We start from the raw sequence: 25,527 nt of genomic DNA, 5'->3' as shown, positions 1-25,527 counted from the left end.
AAAATATATATAAATATTGGACATTGACCAATAAGTAATTTGGACAAATTAATGCATTAGCATATTTTTCCATTTTTTAAAATTATATCGTATCAAATAGGTATCCTTATTATTTTTTTTTAATTCAAAGAAATCTATGGTTGATGAACGTAAAAGGTCTATCTGATGTTCTAAATAGTAACTGATACCTTAAACAATTTTTCTTAGTAGGGATACGATGAACGAATTCTTCCGATGTGGTGTGCGATCAGATAAATGAGAGAACATAATTATTAGTAATTTATAATATTAAAACTCGAGCTTCAGTTCTGGTGTAATAGGTTTCAATTATTGAAAAAACATAATTTCTAATACTTGTTTACATTAAGAAATAAGTTGCTATGTACAATATTTAGTACTACTTATCAAGTACATTTCTTACAATTATTTATCTAAGGAATAACTGTTTGTTGATCTTTAATTAATTACATTACCTCTTTTGCGTTTGAAGTCGTATTTGATCTTCCAAAGCTCGTGACACAGAGCCATACTCTCCATCCTCTTCTGTCCCTTCCGGGTGATAAAGTCTGGATTGTGAACATGATAATTTGTTGTTTTTATATAGTCAGTCATATTGAACACTGAACTCTACACAAAACTATATTAAACCGGCACAAAACTAAGTTCGATTAGTGGTAACGTAACCATCTGCACCTTTTAATTAAATCAAATTACTAAATTGATAGCAATAACCGAACAGATAATTTTCGTTATTGCTTATCGCCGATTGCCCTTGAATCCGATCCAATCCTACGCTTTGCAAGTTTTTTAGCGATACGCAATTGATTTGTTATCTTCAATGTTTGCAGTCGAGTTGTTCAACTCTGCCTCAACCTTTTCTCGAAAATCGAGATTCTCTCGATGAACTTGCGAAATTTAATTAGCAGCTTCATTTTGTAAAATACCACGGTTCTTTAAGTATCACTTCTGCGAGAAAAAACAAGTCTAACGCCTTAGGTGTGTTGTAAAGTTAGATGAAGACAACGCTCGGCTGTTAATCAATTCGCTCTAAATAATTGTAGAATATCACGTATAAAATGAGTAAAATTCGAAACGGTAACTATCGTTTTAGTATCTATTTTTATGAAATAGCACTCTTATCTCGCTCTTGATTCTGTTATCAGAGATTTAAATGGCGATAGGACACTCGTGATAACGTTGTTGTCGTAATATTTAACTGCCAGGATATAATGGAATTTTATGTCAAGCAATGTATATAAGTTATGAGATAAATATAACATATGTATCTTCAATATCTGATATCGGATTGACTTCTAGTATTTCTAGGAAGGCAAATCATGCTACAGTCATATTTGTATTTGTATATAGTTAAATATTTACGATATGCAGCGATACTTTAATAAGTATTCACAATGGAAGAGAAAGTTCGACGCAATTAATGGAACATGGATTAACACATCAATATTCAATAACAATCAGCGATAAAATGCAGTAAGAATTGCTAGAATTGCTAGCATTATTTCTTGATAATATAAAACTGGAGGAAAATTAATTTTGGTTTTCCTTAATTGATGACTTTATGATCGCAAATTTCTAGAAATTTTTAACTATTGGCGTGACATTATGGCATGCATTAAATAGAATATATATAAGATAATGTTATTTATTTACTCAGTCAAAAGTCATTGCGCTTTGAAGACTGAGACAACGGAAGTTAGTTTTGTAATATTTTGCTTTGTCGCTTTTTATAAAAAACTGATTATAAAACAATTTTAAACCATTTGTGTAAGACTAGATACCAAAAAGATGGATGATTGTGTCGTATGATTTAACACTGAAAATTTTAATGGGCCGAGTCTCCAATTTTGAATTTCTAATGAAACGAAATGAAATCGGGATACTATTGAAACAAATGATTGCTGGCAAGTAGACTGGATCGAAATTGGATTATGTACAGTTATAAATGTTAAATCACTGCTTAATATATCATATTGCTCTGATTGAAAATGCGGAAAGCAACAGAGAGTTAGAATTAGTCTCTAACGTGTTGCCGCTGCGCTGAATATTAGTATGGGCCCTGTGACTAAAATTTCTAACAAAAATTAAGGGCAGATGTTAGATTCACGAAGGAAAACCCGTCCACGAAGTAGGTGGCGAATCATGAATCAGAAACATCTTGATATCAGCTCTATTCGAGTTATATATGAAATGTATAAAAACGATGAGTACACAGACAATTCTTTCGATATAAACATAATTTAATACTATAATAATTTATGAAAAAGATAATGGTTGATGAAGCCCTGAGAAGCTTAAGAAAATAGTTGTGAAAGTCGTATTAACGTCAAGAAACGTGATACCTAGACATATTTAATAAGTAGTGATGCTGCTTTGATATTAGGAACCTTTTATCCTTTTATCTGTCAAGGTGCTGTGACTGATTTTTTATAATTGTCAATTGCTCACACCCCTAGTAATGTTATTCCACAGAAAGACATCAAATTTCATAATATAACATAGGTCTGATGTTCACAAGATTTTGGATTACATTTTGATTCCGATGTCCGGATGAGGGATTAGCGATGTGAATTTGACATATACTGTCAATTAATTGCGAGTATTTTTTATGAATTCAATGCTTTATTATTCAGTCTTGTGTACATTATTATATTTCAAAATATTTCCAAATATTTATTGAACTGGCTGTCGTTTTTGTGCGGAGCATATTTATGACGAAAATTTTTTCCAAAATGTCTTGAGAACTGGATTATTCATTGGCATAAGTATGTTGTCTAGGAAAGGATCTGCTTAGAACACAATTCAATACATTTTGAAACAATACATATTCTATGTTTTATTGGCCAATTTCCTGTACTTTCTGGATTTGAATATAAATGTGAAAATATAAATTAATTTAAAAAAATTAAATTAATTATTATAAATAATATAATATTATATTATTGTAGTCTTAGAATGGTCCGCCTACGTAGACTAAGCGGCTGTTAATAGGTTAAATAATTGAATAAATCTAATTGACAAAAGTCTTAATGCGCTAGTCGTTAAAAAAATGTTAATGTTCTTTTTTTATTTATAATCATTGCAATATTTTAGTATTTACTAATCTCTATCAATATTTCACAGTAATATTAAGTGCTTGTATGTATTCTGATTTTTTTTTATCTTAAAATCACATTTATTGAGAATGAATAGTACATTATTTCATCCATTTTGTAAAAGTTCTCTCCATTTTTCTGACAATATGACCACTCTGTATCGAATGAACGATGTAAGCGCTGTACCTGGTGGTATACTGTGTGCCGCAGAACTTAGTATTCAAGTTGAAACAGTGTATCCTTTACAAATTTTGTTATGTCAACGTGCTTACTTTTATTATTCTGTCCTACTGCTGGTCTTTTGATATAATACCCCTTGATTAATACTTTTCAGTTTCAGATTAACAGTTTCATTCAATTCTAAATACTTGTAATAGAAAATATCTTACTGATTCCGCTATATGCACCGTAATACTTTATGGTCATGGATATTCCGCTTTGATGACGATAGGAGTGGTTCACTTGACTAATTAATGACTTTTACGACTGGGATTCTTATGGCAGATCTGCTGATCGCCAGTCACAACACGCGATATAAAAAATTTTACTGAGAAACAATGAAACCGTGATGTTCAAACGGTTTCAAATGGTATTTTAATACAATTGTTTACAATATTGACAAACGACTGTCATTTTTCCAATTTCAATAATAATTTGTTGCCGCCATATCTACTGTATTGTAATAAAGTACTGTCTCTAAGAAACCCTTGCATTCTAAGCCTATCCCCTTCATTTCTAGTCACTCTTACATTCATTTGTGACATACCGATTCGACCGTTATCATTTTCATCATCACTGAAGTTAGCACGAAAGGTAACTAGTCGCACATTGATAAACTTTGACGACCTAGTCTGATAGTCTTCTAATTTGCACTGTTAATAACAAAAGTAAAACAAATTCTTGCACATTAAATTTGTGATTAAATAATGTGAAACAATGTAAAACACATTTACAAAGTATGATTTATCATAAAAGTTACCGTTAGCACATAGTTATATAATATTTGACATATATATCATCAGTTTTCTATCAAAAACTACTGATGCATCTATCAAAAAATACATATATTTGTATGAAATATAAATTGTGGTAAGTAATTAAATGCTCGCTGACGAGAATTTATCTTTTATGTTTAATATATTATATATTCTAATTACGGTTTGGTAGTAGTGACCTGTAATTTAACTCGATGTTCAAAGAATCAAAGAACACAATGTTGCTATTTTGTGACAGATGACTTTGTTACTGATGATACGTTATGATGTTACTGATGGTGCGATGAGAAATATGTTGGCCATTTGATAAAGATCTTAAGGCATCTGCGTTCTTTGGATTAGTCTTACCTACACACCATCTTTTGGAACGATACTCAAAAGAACCTCTACACTTATCATTATTGTATAACACTCCTCCAGCACCAACACATGAAAAAATTAGCGGGCCAGAATACTTTATTAAATAAACAAGAGATAGTTGTCGTTCGACCTTCGTAGAGTAAAGACGTGTTTGGAGCGACGGTCAGTGTAATAAATTTGAAAGTGTACTACCTGTGCCACAAATGCGATTTTAAAAAATAAGTAAAAACCGTGACGACAATAACAGTGTTAAAACTGCGCGTTAAATGTTTAGTGAAAATGTGTTTGAAACGATGGTCACTGCAATAAAGTAACAAAGGTAAAATTTTGGGGGCTGTTAAGGGTCGGAGGTACATCATCTGTACCACAAATGCGGCGTTATAACGGTTCTGAAACAAATACCGGTACTGAAATTTTTGTAAAAACGTGAATTAAACTATTCATTAAATAAAAATGATTAATAGAGAGAACCAGAGACTAAATGAGATGGAAACACAATCCTCAACGTCAGGTGAAGCTTATCTGGCACAACAGAATCAAATCTTTTGTCAAGAAAACCATAAGAGAACGCAAAATGAGCAAGCTCTCTATAATGCGTATATTAACGAAAAAACAGCCCGACGGAATCTGGAAATTGCACTAACAAATATGCAAAAACAATTAGATGCACTACAACTCCTAATAAAAAACCAAAACACATACAATCCAACTAGCATTCCCGTAGTGAACCAGTGCACTGAAAACAAATTGCCTGTAAACTATGAAACAGACGAGGAAGAATTGCAAAAAGAAGTAGGCTGGATAACAGTTAAAAGAAATAAGAAACGAAAAGCAAACTATACACCTGAAGCTTCACCACAACAACCAAAAACCATTAAAGCACAAGAATTGAATAAAGAAATAAAAGTGCCGAGACCACCTCCAATTATAGTAAGTAATGTCACAGACTTTGACTTGCTATATGAAACAATGAAAACAAATAATATACTATTTAGAGCAACAACATTAAACAATGGACAAATCAAATTAAACGCCGAATGTCGTAAAACTTTTACGAAAATTGCTGAGTGCTTGGAATTCCTAAAATTACAATGGCACTCGTATGAAGATAAGCAAACCAGAGACATTAAAGTAATGGCAAGAGGGCTTCCACCGACAGCTAAAACTACTAAAATAGTGGAAGAGTTAATAAAAAATGGACTTAAATGTACTGACGTCACAAATATCCTGAAAAAAGAACGAAATAAAAATAACAATGGAGAAATAGTTGTCCAGAAGAAGCCTTTACCACTGTTTATGTTATCATTCCAACATAACACGGACATAAAAGCAATTTATGAAATTAAACAAATTCTAGGAGTCGAAGTAAAAATAGAACCTCTTAGAAAGGCAAATCTTGTGCCACAGTGCAAGAGATGCCAATTACATGGACACACACAAAAATTCTGTAAAAGGGAACCAAGGTGTGTAAAATGCTCAGGAAAACACATCACGGGAGAATGCAAAAAACCCAAAGGAACAAAAGCGAAATGTGCGAATTGCAATGAAGCGCATCCAGCAAACTACAGAGGATGCGTAGTTGCGAAAACATTCCAAGAGAGAAGAAATAAAATCAGTCAGGCTAAAGAGCAAAAAACAGTGACTCAAAATAAACAACCAAAAATGTACAACGAAGTCAACGATGAAATGACCTATGCTCAAAGCATAAACCAAACCGCTCAAAAAGAAACAAAAAAAGAAGACGTTACAACCAACGAACTGCTATTGAAACTTATAGCAAAGCTGGACAACCAGGAAAAGATTATTGAATCGTTTTCTGAAAGATTACTTAAACTCGAAAACAATAGGGCGGTGGCCTCAAGAACTAAAAATGGCAAGTAAAGACATCCGCATCGCAATTTGGAATGCTAATGGGATTCAGAAACAACACGCTGACCTACAAGTATTCCTAGAATTGCAAAAAATAGATATTTGCTTAATATCTGAAACCCATTTGACAAAGGAATCCTTTATTAAATTTAGAGGATATTACTTTTACCACACCATTCATCCAGCTAACACAGCAAGAGGAGGAAGTGCAATAATAATAAAAAATAATATATGCCATCATCAAGAACCCGGACTCAGTTTAGCAGAAAATCAGGTAACGGCAGTAACTGTTATATCTAGCAAATACAGGGTTACATTAGCTTCCATATATAGCCCTCCAAGATACAACCAAAAAAAAGAAAATTACTTGAATGTTCTAAACAACCTAGGAGAAAAATTTATAATCGGTGGTGATTTCAATGCTAAAAATACAAGATGGGGATCTAGAATGACGACAACTAAAGGTAATGAACTACATAAAGCAGCTGCTGAGCTAGGGTGCAGTTACATGTCGACAGGAAAACCAACTTATTGGCCTACCGATCCAGAGAAAACTCCAGACCTGTTAGATTTCTTTATAGCTAGAAACATAACCACTAATTACATGGAAGTTGAAGAAAATTTTGACTTAAGTTCAGATCACACACCTGTGATTTTGACGCTGAGTGAAAACATTATAAGAAAACAACAAAATCCAACATTAACCAACAAGAGGACAGACTGGGAAGGATTTGTTGAAGAAATAAACAATCGAATTCAACTAAATGTTCCCCTTAAGACAGAAGACCAATTAAATTATGAAACCGAAAAATTCGTTGCAGACATCCAACAGGCTGCTTGGAATAACACTCCAGAAATTAAAACTTCAACCAAAGGAATAAATTACCCGAAAGAAATCAAGGAAATGGTAGCTGAAAAACGAAAACTACGGAAAAAATGGCAGCAAAATAGAACACCTGAAAATAAGAATATCTTAAACAACATAACACAAAGGTTGAAGAGGGAAATTTTGGAAATTAAAAACAATTCCATAAATAACTATCTACGAAATTTAACAGATGACAAGAACACAGACTATTCGCTCTGGAAAGCCACTAAATACCTAAAACGATCCTGTCTACATAGTCCTCCGATAAGAAACATGCATGGAAGTTGGGCACGCAGCAACCTGGAGAAAGCAGAAGCATTCGCTGACCATTTAGAGAAAACTTTCAAACCAAACGAAAGTGAAATTGAACATACTTTACCGGACATAGACGGCGAAAATTCGACAATTCAATTAACAACTCCGAAAGAAGTCACCAACGTTATTAAAACTAACATCAAGCCAAATAAATCACCAGGCTATGATTTAATAACAGGGCAACTGCTGCACAATCTGCCAAGAAAGGGTATTATAAAGCTCACTAACTTAATCAATGCAGCATTTCGACTGAAATATGTCCCAGACGTTTGGAAAATGGCTGAAATAATAATGGTTCCAAAACCTGGAAAATCACCAAATGATATAAAAGCTTATCGACCTATCTCACTGTTACCGATGATAGCTAAGGTATTTGAAAAGCTCCTCTTGAAAAGATTAAAACCAATTATAGAGAGAAAAAACCTAATACCAACACACCAGTTTGGGTTTATTACCAAACATTCAACGATTGATCAAGTGCATAGAATAACAGATGTTATTGAAAAAGCCTATGAAGATAATAAAGTATGCTCAGCTGTATTCTTAGATGTAGCACAAGCTTTCGACAAGGTATGGCACAAAGGCCTCGTCCATAAGCTACAGAAAATATTACCGAAGCAACACACCGAACTATTAAAATCTTACATCACAGCCAGAATGTTTAGAGTGAAACAAGAGGAAGCTTACTCTACAATAAAAGAAGCTAAAGCAGGTGTACCACAAGGAAGTGTACTGGGGCCAATTCTGTACCTACTTTATACATGTGATATACCACAAATCGAAAACATTACAATGGCTACATTTGCTGATGATACTGCTATTCTTGCTGTCGGAAACAACAGCGAAGAAGCAACCCGAAACCTACAACAGGCTACTGACGCTATAAATAAATGGACCCAAATCTGGAAAATACAAATTAACCAAAACAAATCTGTGCATGTTCAATTCACCTATAAACAGGCCGCGCTTACACCATTGACCATAAACCACACTGTCATACCATACAGCAATAATGCTAAGTATCTCGGAATGACACTTGATGCAAAACTACGGTGGAAGGAACATGTCAAAAAGAAAAGAAAAGAACTTGAGTTAAAATATAGAAAAATGTATTGGCTAATTGGAAGAAAATCTCAATTAACTATACATAATAAATTACTTCTATATAAACAAATATTAAAACCTATATGGACATACGGAATACAATTATGGGGATGTTCCGCAAAAAGCAACATAAATCTAATACAAGTTTTCCAGAACAAAGTCCTAACAAGCATCGTAGGTGCACCCAGATATTACCGGACCATTTATTTACATCGAGATCTTCAGATACCGACTGTCAATCAAGAAATTAAAAGAATTGCAAAGGGACATGAGGAGAGACTTCACTCTCATGTTAATTTCGAAGTATTACAACTCTTGGACAACACCAAAACCGGACGCAGACTCAAAAGGACCAAACCATTTGAACTTGTGTAGTGTGTTGTAGTGTAGAGCAGTGAGGTGCATTAGAAAAAACTCAAAGTGTTAAAACAATTATTATTATGTTAGAGACTATGTAGGACTGATGAGTCCTATTAGATATATACCTAGATTTAAGCTATTATAAGGACAAATTGTAGGTTAGTCGGCAACGACTAGTAACAATGTATATAATTATAAAAAAAAAAAAAAAAAAAAAAAAAATAAACAAGAAAAAAACCCATAATGTAATGTAGATATTTAAAGATACTGATGGTGACAATGACAGTTTATTTGAAAAAAAAACATTGTTATTGTAACTGTTTTTCTGTAATATAAATCATATTATACAGCACCACATAAACTTTTTCTCAACTTCCATAAACAGTTTAATGGCAAAATTATCTATAGTCTCTCCAAAGTAGCAGTGAACATACGTTATCAAGATGTTTGATGTATTGCCTGTCGTAATTTGTAAATTCGTTTTAGAATCAGACAATACTTTCCTTCTTATTTTATTCCAGTTAAAAACAGATACAATGCTGCCTGATACGTTCGAACATGTAAACGAATACGTCCGTTCGGTTGTCAGATGTCTGCAAATTCTTCAAAACATTAGTAACAATAAGAGGTTATAAATCGGCAAAGCTTGTTTTGGCGCTTTACTTGTTTTGCTACATTTTAAATCCCCTTAAATCGGGATTAGAAACTGATTTCGTCTGTAATCAGTTATTTCGAGCAGGAACGAGATAATGGAAGCCCGCTCTTTTCAGTAAAATCCGTTAGAAAAGTAAGTATTGATGATTTTAAATATTATACGTTGCTGCAGTTTTATTCAAAATGTTCTCTAACGTGTTGTTGCGGCGCTGAATACTAGTGTGGGCACTGTGATTAAAATTTCTAAAAAAATTAAGGACAATATGTTATATTCACGAAAGAAAACGCGTCCGCATACGAAGTAGGTGACGAATCATTAATCAAGACCATCTTGATGTCAGCTCTATTCGAGATATATATGAAATGTATAAAAACGACGAGAACCCAAACACAATTTGATATAAACATAATTTAATAAAATTATTTCAGAGAAAATTGTTAGTTTGGAAAGTATACATAAAAATAATATACATAAAAAAAGACTAAAAAGAGTGTGGAAATTTGATGGAAAAGGTAAAAGTTAGAATTACATTTGATTAGGTTTTGTTTTCGTGCATTCGTGCATGGAATAAGAATGGCTTTAATCCTGGAGCAGAATTAGTGTCTTCCTCCAAGTCCAAGGGTGATTACCATGGAAAATGAACTATAACTATAAAGAAGAAAGAACTGGAGTATCAGTTATTGGTATAAATCCCAACAAGTGCATCAACAAAGGATATAACGGAGGAATGTTTTAAGGACTTAATTTATGTTTTGAAGAGATCATGCTGAGAACTGAACTATGTACTCCGTAAATATAAATGAAATAATTAATTGCATCTTTACAATTTACTTTTTTTAGAAATAAGCCCGAAAAACACATAGCATATCAGATGGTTGAACAATATGGTAGGTAAGTATTAGGGTTTAAGGTAAGGTTAGGTTTTAGGTAAGTATTAGTAAGTATCGTGTTAATATATTAAAATAAGCATTGTCTGCAATAACATTTTCGGTAGATTGGATATTAATAGCTTAGTGATTGATCTGAACAGTGACTCAGAAAGTGACAGTGACTGAATTATACTTTCGGGAAATGTGACAATGCTGAGAATTACTAAGACAGGATGATGAAAGTGGAAATTACTAAAGATGTGTATATAATTACTAGAGGATAACTCTAGAAAAATGCATTCTAGGGTGTATAAGATTTGTGTGCATAGATATGTTTGTAATTGTTCAGAATTATAAATTGAGATGATGTAGGTTCACTGCTACTTTGGATAGACTATAAATCGATCCAGTCGTTCTTGAGTTTTAACGGGACTAACGCACAGCAATTCATTTTAATATATAGAAAATATAAATAATTTATTCTATTTATTTTTGTTCCCCTGGGGCATTCGGTTTATTCCATATTTTTACTTTTATATTATACCCATTGTTCACAAGACCCGTTTAAATCAAAACATCTATAAATTCGGTGACCGAAACCGCAAGGAACTCGACGTTTTTTCTTGTGATTTGTTCGCGGTGGACGCGCGTCGCCTACCGCGTTGCCCATAACTCATGATGGCCCGTGTATTTCGTCGCCACGCAAAAAAGCGTCTGCATGAGTCGCAATAGAGCCGGCAAGTGTCCGATATCGCGACTCGGTCGCCATGTGGGTCCGCGCGTTTTGTTTGTTTTGCGACGCGATAGGAATCGGCAGAAAGGCCGGCCGGTCGGTCGGTCGGTCCGGGACCCGCCGCGGTCCGGAGCCCCGTTACGCGCCGACCGATCTGTGCGAAGGATCGCAGGGGCGACGGGGCCACGGACCAACGGCACAACCGGTCCGTAATTCAATTTAACCGTTCTCAGATTGAGAACGTAAGATTTCGGGTTTTTAATTCTATTTTGGGCACTCGCGTTGCATTTCTGAATTATATAACGTGTTTGCTGGTTTCTATCCTCGGCCTGACACATAGATGGCGCTACTTAAATCCATATGTTTCTTAGTTAGCCCAAACCCTCAAAAAATGCGTGTATAAATTTAACAGCTGCCGGATCATTAGTTTGTGAATTTGAGTGAACCAACTTTTGGTATTGTAAAAAAATAGGTAAAAAGGAATTTCGCGTGTTGATAAAATATTGCTTTTTGGTGGGAAAAAATACAGTTGAAGCAAAAACTGGGCTTGATGCCGAGTTTCCGGACACTCCCTCACGGAAAATCAATAATCAAGGATTTGTGTGCTAAGTTTAGACGTGGTGAAATGAGTACCGAAGATGGTGGATGGCGTTCAAAACGCTCAAAAGAGGTTGTTACCGACGAAAACATTAAACAAAACCACAAAATGATTTTTAATGACCGTAAATTGAAACTGAATGAAATATCCGACACTCAAGATATCAACTGAATGTGTACATCATATCTTTCATGAATATTTGGGTATGAGAAAGCTCTATGCAAAGTGGGTGCTGCACTAGCTCACTTTTGACCAAAAACAACGACGAGTTGATGACTTGGAGCAGTGATTGAAGATGATCAACGGTAATAAACCCGAGTTTTTGCGTCGATATGTGACATTGGATGAAACTTGGCTCCATTACTTCACTCCAAAATCCAATCGACAGTCATCCGAGTGGACTGTACAAAGGAAGGATCATCAACAGCGACTATTACATAGCGTCATTGGACCGTTTTAAGGACGAAATCGCTGAAAAACGGCTGCATTTGAAGAAAAAGGAAGTGCTGCTTCACCAAGACAATGCACCGTGTCAAAAATCGTTCTATAAAAATGGTATCGAAATCGGTTGGAGGGTCGCTATAATCAGTGTATCACCCTGGAAGGGAATTATGTTGAATAAAAAAAATAATTTTGCCAAAAAAATTTGTTTTACTATGGTAGGCCGGGGACTTTTCAATTCACCTGTTATTAACTATTTGGTGGTTACATAATTAATAAAGACAATGATTTAAAGTAGCATTTTTTTAAATATATTTTAAAGTCTCCTTTTACCAACTATGGCTTTATCTGGACTGGACATACAGTTTAACGTGGGCTCCCAACCACGGTCCTCACCATTAAAGCCTACCGACTGGCGAGTGACCAACTTTAGAAATTATCCCAGAAGACATCCGGTCTTACCCAGCCTGGTTACTGTCGATAATGAAAAAATAAAAATAATATTTCAGTCGTACGCTTCGACTGTTCCTTTCATTCATGATAACAGCGGAGATGTACGCATTCCTTCCCATATTAATTTTAAGACAGGAAAGGACGAAGATAATCTATATATGATGTATTCATAATATAACTGGAATAAGTATTATAAGTGGCGCTGTCGGTAAGATTCCGAGAAGATCATAGGACTGTTCTCTTTTGAATTCATTGAAATAACAGAAATCAAAGTAGTTAAAAGGAGTTCGGGTAAACATTTCGTAGCTATAACTGTAAGGGCATAAAAGGTGGATTGGAGGTGCGCAAACACTCATAGTTATAAAATGTTCTAACTAGGAAATATTCAAGTTTAATAAAACAACCCTAGTACGGGGATTTCCGCCACAATCATCACACTTCAAGGTGAACGGCCACCGAAGGCGGATTGGAGTAGTTCTGTTTGTCTGCTGTAGACTACCGGAATCTGGAGTCAAAAAACCAAAACTTCAAACATTTGTCAAAAAAAACAAAGGTCAACAGGCGGGCGAGGCTACAGGCGATACTCAAAAATATTTTTACTAGAACTGTAAGCTTTCCAGAGGGGATAATGACTACGTCCATCCTTGCGGTCGTTTCTTTAGGAGAAAGGTATCATGTACTGTTAAAGGGCCTGACTACGATTATTAGTTTATATTACATTTAAGTTGTTTGACTGATGATAATTCATTCAACACATAATTAAAAAAATCAGTTTCTTAAATTTATTTTAGACACTTTTATTTAGGTAAATTCCTTATTTTAATACCATAATTGTATTAACAATTTTTATTATAATTCTAATCAGATAATTAATTATATTATTAATTTATTAATTAATTATATGCATATCGTATAATTCTGCCTCTTTGTTCTGTCGGGATTTGGTAACACTGTTGTCATGTGAGTCCACCTGACGGTTCCATCGTAAAGTTTGTCACAAGGACGCTTTTTGTTTATTTTATATTTAGTTGAAAGTCTCGTCTCGGAAAAAGATGGAACTGAATCGTGAAAATTTTCGATGATTTTTTACGATTATCACAACAAGAGTGCATCAATCAACTTAATTTGACTTTTGGCGATGAAACTCCATCAAAAACCACCGTGTATCGCTGGTTTAGTGAATCCAATCGTGGTCGTAGTTCGCTGTCCGACGAGTTTCGTGAAGATCGTCCAAAATTAGCTGTTGTGCCAGAAAACATCGATGCTGTATGCGAAATAATTAAGCAAGATCGTCCTGTCACCCATTGCGAAATTGAGGCATACCTAAGCATTAGTTCTACCAGCATATATGTGATTTTACATGAACACTGTGTGAGTTATGTTCGCGTTGGATCTCACACAATTTGACAATCGCTCAAAAAAAGGCTCTTGACGATTGGTGCAAAGAAATGCTTAAGAAATTCAATCGCGGAGGTTCGAAAGATGTTTATAAAATCATGACAGTGAATTATGGATATATTCGTATGAGCCCGAAAATAAGCAGCAGTCGCCTGAATGGGTGTTCCAAGATGAACCAAATCCAACAAAAGTTGTTCGCGCACGAAGCACTTAAAAGAAAACGGTGGCCTATTTCTTCGGGAATATACCATTAGAGCGTTTACTTTAAACTGTTTTGCAATATGTAGCCAATTGTTATCTTGGAGAAAATTGATTTGGTTGGTGTCTTTGATTCCATGGTTTTATTTCAAGTAATTCTTATAAAAACTTATAAAAATATCCTCTTATACTCATACTTATCCACCAAATGTTATTTTAACATTCTTAATGATTAAAAGAGATCTATTTGTTATCACCGGTAATAATTCAATACTAAAATTATTGCATATTTTATTTTTATATTTTCGCAAAACAATATACGTAAGGCTCTTTAACGCTTCAATTGACCATAGGTCTCTAACAAATTAGCTAAAGCTACACTTTATATTCTGCGCATCAATAAATATAAATAAATTAATCGAATATGTAGAAATCAGCAACATTTGAATAAACGACTGGAATATTCACTAGAATTTTTTGTTAATTAAAAACTTTTATTGTATTTATAAAAAAATGGAGAACTCTTCTTGTTATTCAAATATGTGCCATGACAAATTTTGCTTTATGTAAACTTCAATAATCTCTGCGTTTTTTTATCGTTTTTATTTACGTTTATATAAGTTTTCGATTGGATTAAAAGATCAATTATGTAGTCCTCGAGTTTTAAAAGAAGATTTTGGTATATAATAAGGATAATAAGTTTCATTTGGCACGAGGTGACTTTTTGACAGTTTTGCCAGAAGAATGTAATAATTTTTAATGAAAATTATTAATAATATTTAAAATACGTCAATTTAAAAGCTAAATTCATAAAATATTTTAAAATATTTCTACATGGATTGAATTAATATTATATCATATTATACTTTTACATAAGTGAACTGCCAAATTTAGACATATATATGTTATAATTTTTTAAGAGTTGTTATTAATATACTATCGTAATGATGGGCTGTACACCACTTATTATACTTACTATTAGTTGGCGCTTCAGTAATTACTGAAGTCATCATGTTTATCGGGCGTTTTTTACCATATTAAAATATTATTTTCGCGTTTGTATTATACAAAATATTTAAAAACTATAGGTTATTACAGATATTTTAACTTCACATTAGCACTTTGAGTGAATTTTCTAGATTAAGTAGGATTTTTTTATTATTTATTAATTATTTGACACACTTAAGAATATAAATTCCCTGTACAAATGTTATTATAAAATTATTTGCTGTTTTAATGTACTTTAAAAATATGGGTTAAAAGCATAGTTATAAAAAACTTCAAGATATATTGAACACCACTATTATTTTAGCATATATTGTTATTTTTAATGGTTAAGTATAGTAACTATTTAGAATAGTTACGCAAAGCGTAAGCTTTTTGGTAAATCTTTCGTAACTTGCGGTACTTAATTCTAAAATATATATCTAGGGTACCCATTATTTATTAGTAATGAGACGGTCCACAAAATTCCTTGAACAACTCTATTTTTAAGTAACATTATTGTTTATACTACAAAAATATGCTATTTTTTATGTTATATTGTTTATACTATTTTGGTTACTCTACATTGTATATTCTTTTCATTATTGCTTTAAGATTGCAAAAATCCTAAAGCATTAATCCTGATTAATTGACAGCTGATCAATAAAAGTTTTATGCCAAATCTCCTTGATCCATGATATAATAATCAAAAGCAAATTAAAATGACAAATACAGAGTGGCCTATATTATTATAAGTGTCTATATTATTATAACTACATTATTAATAAAACAAGACTACCACTTTATAGTTACCTCCACATTGTAGTATACAAATAATAGATAGATATGAGTTTCTATTCTAGTGGACAAAAATATATATGACAATGTAGCAAACTGTCCAGGCCCCGGCAAACCCACTATGAGAGCGTTGAAGATTTTAACAGTTTTTGTACATGAGAGCTCTCTTCCCCATTAACAAGCTAGAGTTATTCAGAGATTACAATCAATTCCTCTTAATAAACTTACCCTCTGTATATATCCATTTTAAAGCAACATATAGACTTGATAATGAATATAACCTTTTCGCAAGATAAATGAGCTGAAAACAACAGCCGTCCTGTATCGGATTCGCATTTTTTCGCCTGCTTGTTTTGTAGGTTGGCGAAGATAAACTATTATGACCGCCTTATCTAACGTTCTTGGCGTTATACAGGTATTACAACTAAATATCACCACCATAATTATAAATATTTTATCGGCTTGAAAAATAAATATTATATTTTATTGCGTTTATTCTTTCATAATGTTCAGATGCTTTATATATATATATATACATATATATATATATATATATATATATATATATATATATATATACATATATATATATATATATATATATATATATATATACATATATATATATATATATATATATACATATATATATATATATATATATATATATATATATATATATATATATACATATATATATATATATATATATATATATATACATATATATATATATATATATATATATATATATATATATATATATATATATATATTTCAGAATAGTAGAAAATATATAGCTTTTCGTTTTAGAAACGGAAATAGATTTATTAATTTTTTATTTATTAATTAATTATTTATTAAAATTTTATTAAAACACATAAAACAAATTCATTTACAAGCGTAACATTTCCAAGAAAAAATACACATACATCATGTACAATACAGAAAAAAATAGCAGAACAAGAAAGTTACGGCGGAATTGACTGAAAGAATTAATCCAAAATGAACAAAACCAAGGCAGTTAAGAATACCTAGAAAACTTGACACCAACTAAGGCTATAGACTATTCGTCGTGGAAAGCAAGAAAAAAGCTTAGGATCCCAGCGGCATAAACCCACCTATTAAAACAAACGAAAATAATTGGACTAGAAGTAATAAAGAGAAGGCCGACATTTTCTCAAAACACTTAAAAAATGTTTTTAAACCTTTCCAGTCTCAGCTACATAAAAATGAGGAAAAAAAATTACTAGTTTTCTAGATTCGCCATTTCAAATGGACTTACTGCGTGAGAAATTAACTGACAAAAAAGTTAAATAAACAATAATGAGAGAGATTAATATTAAAAAAGCTCCTGGTTATGACTTAATTACTGGTAAAATTTTAAAAGAACTATCAGAAAAGGGTATAAAACTATTAACATTTATATTTAATGCTATGCTACGAATTAATTACTTCCCTAGTATTTGGAAAGTAGCTAAAATATTAATGATTTTTAAACCAGGAAAAATACTAGAAGATACCTATACCTACCGACTATAAGTTTATTACCGATAATCTCGAAAGTTTTCGAGAAATTATACATAAATAAGCTAAACTATATAATAGAAAAAAGAAACATGATTCCAGAACATCAATTTGGGTTTCGCAATAAGCATGGGACTATAGAACAAGTGCATAGACTTGTAAACAAAATAAACACTGACCTAAATGCCAAAAGATATTGTTCGGCTACTTTTCTAGACATATCTCAGGCTTTTGACAAAGTATGGCATCGTATCTCACTGACAGACATTTTATTGTAAATCAAGGCGATGAACATACCGAATTAAATCCCATATATTCAGGAGTCCCGCAAGGTAGTACTGGGTCCAGTACTGTATTTTCTGTATACGGCAGACGACACAGCGCTCTTAGCAGCCCATGAAGATCCAGTCACAGCATCAATAAACCTACAAACACACCTGGAACAAATACAATTGTGGTTGAAGACAGGCGCATTAAAGCCAATGAAACAAAATCCACGCATGTAACGTTTACCCTGCGTAGAAGAACATGTTCACTAGTGAATATCAATCATCGTCAACTCCCCCAAGCAGAGCATGTTAAATATCTTGATATGCACTTAGATCGACGCCTAACCTGAAAGAAGCACATACTCTCTAAACGGGAACAACTTGGACTTAAATTATATCAAATATTGGCTCATCGGGCGCAAATCCAAGTTATCATTAGACAACAAGGTATTGCTGTATGAGTATATACTCAAGTCTATTTGGTCATACGGAATCCAACTATGGGGTACCGCTAGCAAATCTAATATATCCATCATTCAATGGTTTCAAAATAAAGTATTGCGTGCCATTCTTGATGCTCCGTACTGTATTTCAAATAAATTGATATAACGCGATATTCCTCTAAAACCTATAACAAGTGTAATTCAACGTGTTTGTGTGAAACAATTCGAAAGAATGTCCCAACGTACTGGCTAATCAGTTAAATATGCGACCTGATAGTGAAGTGCGTAGACTAAAACGTTTAACACCACCTGATCTGATTACTGGACATATGTAGACTTTAGAATAGGCTTTAGTATAAGACTAATTAATTAAGATAATAATTTATACAAAATATTTCTTAGTGAAGTGATTCTCTACATGCCATGTATATATAATATAGACATAAGAAATACTTGTTGGGAATAGGGCAGATTGTGGAATCACGAAGAGTAATAAAACAAAATTTACAAGCGTAATATTTTACTTCAGGACGAAATTTTTTCCAGTGTTCAAACAAATACATACTGCTAAAAGAAATACATTATCAACCAAAAATCAAGCTTAAAACTAAAAGGAGAGAATGAAACACTTTGCCCACCCGTCAATTGCTTGAACGTAATTAACAAGATTAGTTAGATGTCGTTAGGCGTTGTTATCATTAATTTCGGATCTATATAAATCAATCAGATCAAACTATGTTCTCATAAGATCTTATGATTTTATCAATTAAATTAGTATCATTTGAATGTTCAATTTTATTATGCTTATATAATTGAATGTTAACGGATTCAAGTTGTCTTTTCGCTTCTCTTCAATGTTGTTGAAACTTCAGTTGTTTGATAATAAGTCAAGCGTTAAATTTTATTGTGAGTTTATAGCGCGAAATGTATTTATAACAATTGATCTATGGATTGATTGATACTGATTACGTAATTGTTTATATCGCTTAATCATATGATTGATTTCGTAGTAGAAATGAATTTGTAATTTTCGACATACGTTGATTTTATTGTTTAATTTGAAGAAATTTGGTGTTGAAGCCAATTAAATACTTTTCAAAACTTGTGGTGTGCTGTTCTGTTATACTCCTATTTTCGATTTTGGTTTCAATGATTTAAAAGAGGTGATTTTCATGACAGTGACAAAGGGTAACCTGGAAGACCAACAAATTTAAAGACAACAAATAGCAAGACTTATCGGGCGAAAACTTAGAACGAATATAACTTTAAAAGTATAATGCATTAAAGCTTAAATACATAGCATGCATGACTGGCATGTGGTTTCGAAATGTCGTTGCAAGTTCCTTCGATGATATCGTGATTTTGTTAAAAAGATGGAAAAAATGTATAAAATCATAGAAAATGGTCGTATCTTTACTGTTATTTTGAGTTATTGAAGATTGATTAATATTACTTACGTAATTAGTTTTATTACTTAAATTAGGAATACAAATGATTAAAAAGTTAGCATCCACAACAGGTGTAACAGAAGACGCAATAACAATAGTACTCTGAATGGATTGTTCAAGTATAATTTACTTCATAAATATATGCGTCGATAGAAGATTGTAGCCATAAAAAATCCACCGTTTAACCAAATACATGATGTAACACATAAAACATGGTTAGTAATACAGGACCTTCGAGCTTCTATCATTCATTCTAACATTCGCTATATAATAATATACCATGTTTATGTTTAAAACTTTTTCTTATGTTGATTTCTTATCTTAGGTATCTGATAGAAAATACTCTTATTTTGGTAATAACTAATGTTGAAACCACATCAGACACTCTGCTAGGAGCACCCAAACGGTTGAAGCTATACTTAGAAATAGAAATACAATTTCTTTATTATCAGGAAAATATATACAAAATACCTTAAGTAGTGATGTGATGCTTATTTGCAATCTGATAAAGAATTTGAATTTTAATTTATGCACAAATTTTATTATTCTTATCGATTTTTATACCTGAATAAATGACTGGTGTAGGGAATATGGTAAACAGCAGAAACTCGAAAAAAGAAATGGAAATAAAAAGAAGAAGAATAAATACTTCCTTGTTCTGTTATTAATGATAAAATGGAAAAAAATTCTTGTAGCAAAAATAACAGAAAACATTATTTTCACACCTAAGCGTTTTATTATAAACTGCTTAAAAAGCCATATAACTAAAGTAATCACTTTAGTGTCAATCGTCAGGCGACAGAATATACGCATTAGACGACAAACAGAGCTTTCAAAAAAATAGGACGGTCTAGCTCGTGTATTCTTAATAAAATGTAATTGTTTTAAGCAGATTAATTTGCCAAATTTGCCAAGTAACTGACATATTATTTAATAAATTTTATGTTCCATAGCAGATGATATTAATAATTTCACTTTTCGATGATATGTCTTAGTTACAAATATAATTTTTAGAGTCAAGTGATCTAAAATTGAAAACAGAAAAAGGATAATGATTGAATGAAAATAAGAGTGGCACTATTTGATGGTTTGCAGTCACCAATCCATTGGAAGGCCAGCCATGGAGTCTTATATATCGTGGTTAGACATCGCAAAATCTTATATATCAGAATCTTACTCTCGAGGAATACTTTTGGGAGTTGATGTAGAATACAAGATATTATTTTATGGATAAGCAGATTATAGTTTATTAAATATTTTCACAAATACATTATCATTTTTCAATAGTGTATTCAAAATTATTTAAATGTTAATCACATGAATGTTCGTAACGTTCACGATAAATAAATCAAGCTTGGATTCACAGAGTTATATTATATTTCAGAGTATATTTTAATTAATTGGGGTTTATCTGAACTGGATTTACTAGCCTTCTAACCAGCATGACTTGGTTGATTGTTCCATGTCAGGTTTTACACTATGGCTTATAAACAATTTTAAATTAAATTAATTATATTACCCATAGGCTGATCAGTATTTGAACTAGATTCTATTGAACCAGTAGCAATATTATTCCATTGTCTTCACTACTGCACTACCAATATAGTTGATTATTAAATTTACTCTAAGAAATACATTTGAAAATTATATATATTATATAGGGTGACTGATACAGCCTTGGTTGTTCGTAAAACACGTTGTGCTTATATGCATATTTGAGATGTGATTGCTGAATTGTTAATTGAAAACTTGAGTGTTAGTTGTGAGTTAAGAGTTTTCTTTATATTAAAATAGGCTGAAGTTATCTTCCTAGACTTATCGATTGAGCAAGTCACTTAGGTTCTTTATAATAGAATAAATTTCAAGGGGCTGTACCCCATTGAAAATGTTTAAACCCCATATATTTTATAACTGGCCTAATTGGTAGAGATATATCGGTACTAATTCGGTATTCCAAATATATTAAAATACCATGCGGATTGTAATCATTTTGCAATTACTCGAAGCATTCCTTGACAAAATTCAGGGAAGTTCAAACAAAGGCATCGATGTTCAGGCTGTAAGGTCATTAAAAATAGATTGAAAGCGCTCAAAATTACTATTCATGAAATATTAGAATTAGAAAATATCCATAGTACTATCCATAGCACTGCAGTTTAGGTTGTTAGACAACCAACGGTGGATATCAATAGATCTGTTATGCGGACTTTTGGAATTTAACGACACCAAAAGATTGAAACCGTTCCGTACATGCTATACCATGGAGAATTGGCAAAAAGAATGCAATTCAGAAGGCAGACTGACGATGACTGCATCTATAAGTTGACCAGACGGAAAAACAACAATATGTATCCGTAGATTGTTTCTTTAGCATGGACACGTTGGCTCAACAAGTTAACACTTTTATTTCGTTCTTCTAAAATAGTTAAAATAAAAACCTCTTCATTCCAAATATAATATTTGCTTTAAAATAATTAAAATATTAATGATTTATTTCAATACAGAACCGAAATGCAAACAAGTTTTATTTTATCAGATTTGGAGGCCTCAATTTATTCAGAAATGAACAGATCTTTGAACAAATATTCCGAAAATTAAAAAGAAACGAACGAATCAAAAACCCTATTATTTTTTTTCAATGGTTGTCGATTATTATTATATTTTTTTCGTCTCCGTCCCGCCAACAAACTTCAATTTAACGCTGACCAGATAACATCTGCGTAATTGTAAGGAATCAGTCCATGCACAACCGCTGTATTATATCGAAAATGAAAAGGCCTCCAGTTAAGACGAAAGTAACACAAAACAGAGACACACTTGTGACTGAATATCTCGAGTATTAATCAAATTGAATGGTCGGCAGTGGGAAAAATGGCGATTGGTGATATTTTGCGTATTCGGATTTTCTCATGCTCTGTTACGAAACTAAAAAGATGCTGGAATATTTTGTAGGAATCATTTATCATTTTAATGCTTTTATATATCATATATAACTGTTTATTTATAATTATAAATAAAGTCTGTTAATTAAGATTGATCGCAAAAAAATTATGTTATATAATAGGTTAATTGAATAGTCCCCGGCCTGAAACATAGGTTGCGATACTAGAATTAAATCGATATGTCTTTTAGTTAGCCCTAACCCTTAAAATATGCGTGTATAAATTTTAAAGGTGTCGGATCATTAGTTTGTGAATTATAGCATTTTGAGTGAGACAACTTGTTACCGACGAAAACATTTAAAAAATACTCAAAATGATTTTGAATGATCGTAAATTGAAACTGAATGAAACAGCAGACACTATAAAGATATCATCTGAACGTGTACATCAAATCATTCACGAATATTTGGGTATGAGAAAGCTCTGTGCATAATGGATGCCGCGCGAGCTCACTTGTGACCAAAAACATGTGTGATATGTGATATATGACAATTGATAAAACATGGCTTCATCATTTCACTCCAGTGAAGTCCAATCGACAGTCATCCGAGTTGATTGCACACGATGAACCTGCTCAAAAGTGTGGGAAAACGCAATAGTCGGCTGGCAAGGTTATGGCTGTATGATTGAAAATGTCGAACCCAATAAATAGTAAAAGTCAGAAACCTGGGGCTACTTTTGCCAGTAAGACGCGTTAGTGGATATTGTTAAATCTTATGTTGCTGGCGTTTTTAATAGAAATATTTTTAACGTGTTGCAGCTCCATTGAATATTAGTATGGGCACAGGTACTAAAATCTCTCAAAAGATGAAAAACAATAACCGAAAAACAATAGACCGAAAATAAAGCATCCTGACACGAAGTAGTTGACGAATCAAGATGTATAAAGATAATGTAATACAATTACTTCAGAGAAAACTGTTAGTCTGGGAAGAATCCATAGAAAGATTATATGCAGTTCTTTGACGGATGTAAAACATTCCTTCAAAGACTGTTAGGAAACATAGGATTTAAATGTTAAAATATAACCAATAAAGGGGTCTAATGGAACTATAATTTTTAGAAGCATATAGTAAAAATAAGGAAGATTTGTTGTCTCAATTTGTGTATCTAGATGAGACATGGATATATCAAAATATAACATTGGGCCACTCATGGAAAGCCGATAATCAAGATAACAACAGTTAGTTGGAAAAGGTAAAAGTTAGAATAGCATTAGATGAGTTCTTATTTAGGTATTAAAAATGTGGTAGCTATAAATATCCAAAATAACAATAAGAATTGTCAACATATAACAATTCATTCTTTTAATTATAACACTAAGCAATATTGACATACTTAGTTAACAGTAATGTTTCTTGGATTATCCATTTAACTCAATTTAATTAGAATCAAATTAATTAGTGGTGGCTACTGCTGATTTATTTTGATTTGATATTTAGTCTTGGATGGATTTTTTTATATTGCACTGCATCTCTTTGCGTTTGCTACTGGGTTTGTGCTGTTGTTTGAGTTGTGATGTTTGTTTTTTTCTCTAATGTAATGAACTAAATGACTTAAGGCTTTGCATTACAACATGACAACAACATGACTGAAACTATCGTATGTGGGCTACTTATCACCCGTTATGAATGGGTAGTGAATTTATCAGTGGATTGAGATGATGCAATGTGGCAATAGAGAACCTTATATTGAGCTTATTTAAGATTTTTTTCGCAAATGAAGAGCCTGACATACACAACAGTGTGTGTTGAGTTTCCTTATAAACTTAGTCGGAGTTCTTGTAACACTTTTCTAGCCACTACTTCGAGTGAATGGTATTTTTTCCATCAGGAAGCAGGGTTGAGTAGATCTCGAAATCTCTTAGATTCAAAGACCTAAATTTTGGTCATTTATGTAGTCTGAATATACCTCCACATAACACATGAGCTTAAATATCCCGGGCTTGACAAAGAAAACACGTTTTTTTTTGTACAAATTTGGCTTGATTCATGAATGTAATCTCGATCCATATCCACAATCATTCCAGTGCCGCTCTAACATTTCAATACCACTTTTGTAGAATGATTTAGCTTCTGCCTCAAAATAATCTTGTCATAAGATGCTACCCACTCATATGGCGATACTTTGGATTCCGGAGTGAAGTAGTTGATCCATGTCTCATTCGTTATCACATATCAACGCAAAAAATATGTTTTGTTACGTTTACACATGGCCAAACATTGCTCAGAATCATCAACATGTTCTTGGTTTTGGCCAATAGTGAGCAAACGCGGAACCCGCTTTGAACAGAGCTTTCTCATAGTCAAATGCTCATACAATATAAAGCCAACACGTTCTTTTGATATCCTTACGATGTTAGCTAACTCCCGCACTTCACTTTTAGATCATTCAAAACGATATTTTGGCTTTGTTAGAGGTTCCCTGGTGTTAACTTATTCGGAAGTCCACTGCGTTCTGCGTCATCGGTGTTCCTACGACCACGTTTGAAGTCAGCAAAGCAACATTTATAACACTTTTCACACCAATGCTTCGCAGTGTAGGATTAAAACACGAAATTGTTTTTGATCCATTTTTTTGAAAATAATAAAAGTAGTGTCACTCCTAGCACAATAATTCACAAACTTATGAGTAAAATATAACTATCGACATCTATGTATTTTCATTGCATAAATTTATTTATTGCATTCATTGCACCAATATCAAATTTTTATTTGAGATTTTTTATTAGAGGTTGGAGGTTAAGATCCATTAAAAACACAAAAACCAAACTAATAAGACCGAAAT

At 32.5% G+C, this 25,527-nt stretch overlaps 1 protein-coding gene across 4 annotated transcripts in view; it reads right to left on the bottom strand.

Moving 5' to 3' along the window:
* The window catches only part of ush (Zinc finger protein ush), a 614,796-nt gene that overhangs the window by 158,614 nt on the left and 430,655 nt on the right, over nucleotides 1–25,527 (bottom strand). Inside the window, exon 1 of one of the 4 annotated variants that reach the window (XM_076400896.1) lies at nucleotides 474–1,029. The exons of 2 other annotated variants lie outside the window; for them this stretch is intronic. In XM_076400896.1, the coding sequence (XP_076257011.1) occupies nucleotides 474–612 (139 nt within the window). In that variant the 5' untranslated portion in view covers nucleotides 613–1,029. Of the gene's footprint in view, nucleotides 1–473; nucleotides 1,030–25,527 lie in introns of those variants that run through there. One more of the 4 variants, XM_076400897.1, reaches the window with a different exon arrangement.

Source organism: Rhynchophorus ferrugineus, unplaced genomic scaffold (genome assembly GCF_030347505.1).
Source record: "Rhynchophorus ferrugineus isolate W39M unplaced genomic scaffold, kcgeb_rfMv2 rfM3, whole genome shotgun sequence".
Classification (NCBI taxonomy): Eukaryota; Metazoa; Arthropoda; class Insecta; order Coleoptera; family Curculionidae; genus Rhynchophorus; species Rhynchophorus ferrugineus.
This window is presented reverse-complemented; position numbering and strand designations above follow the sequence as displayed.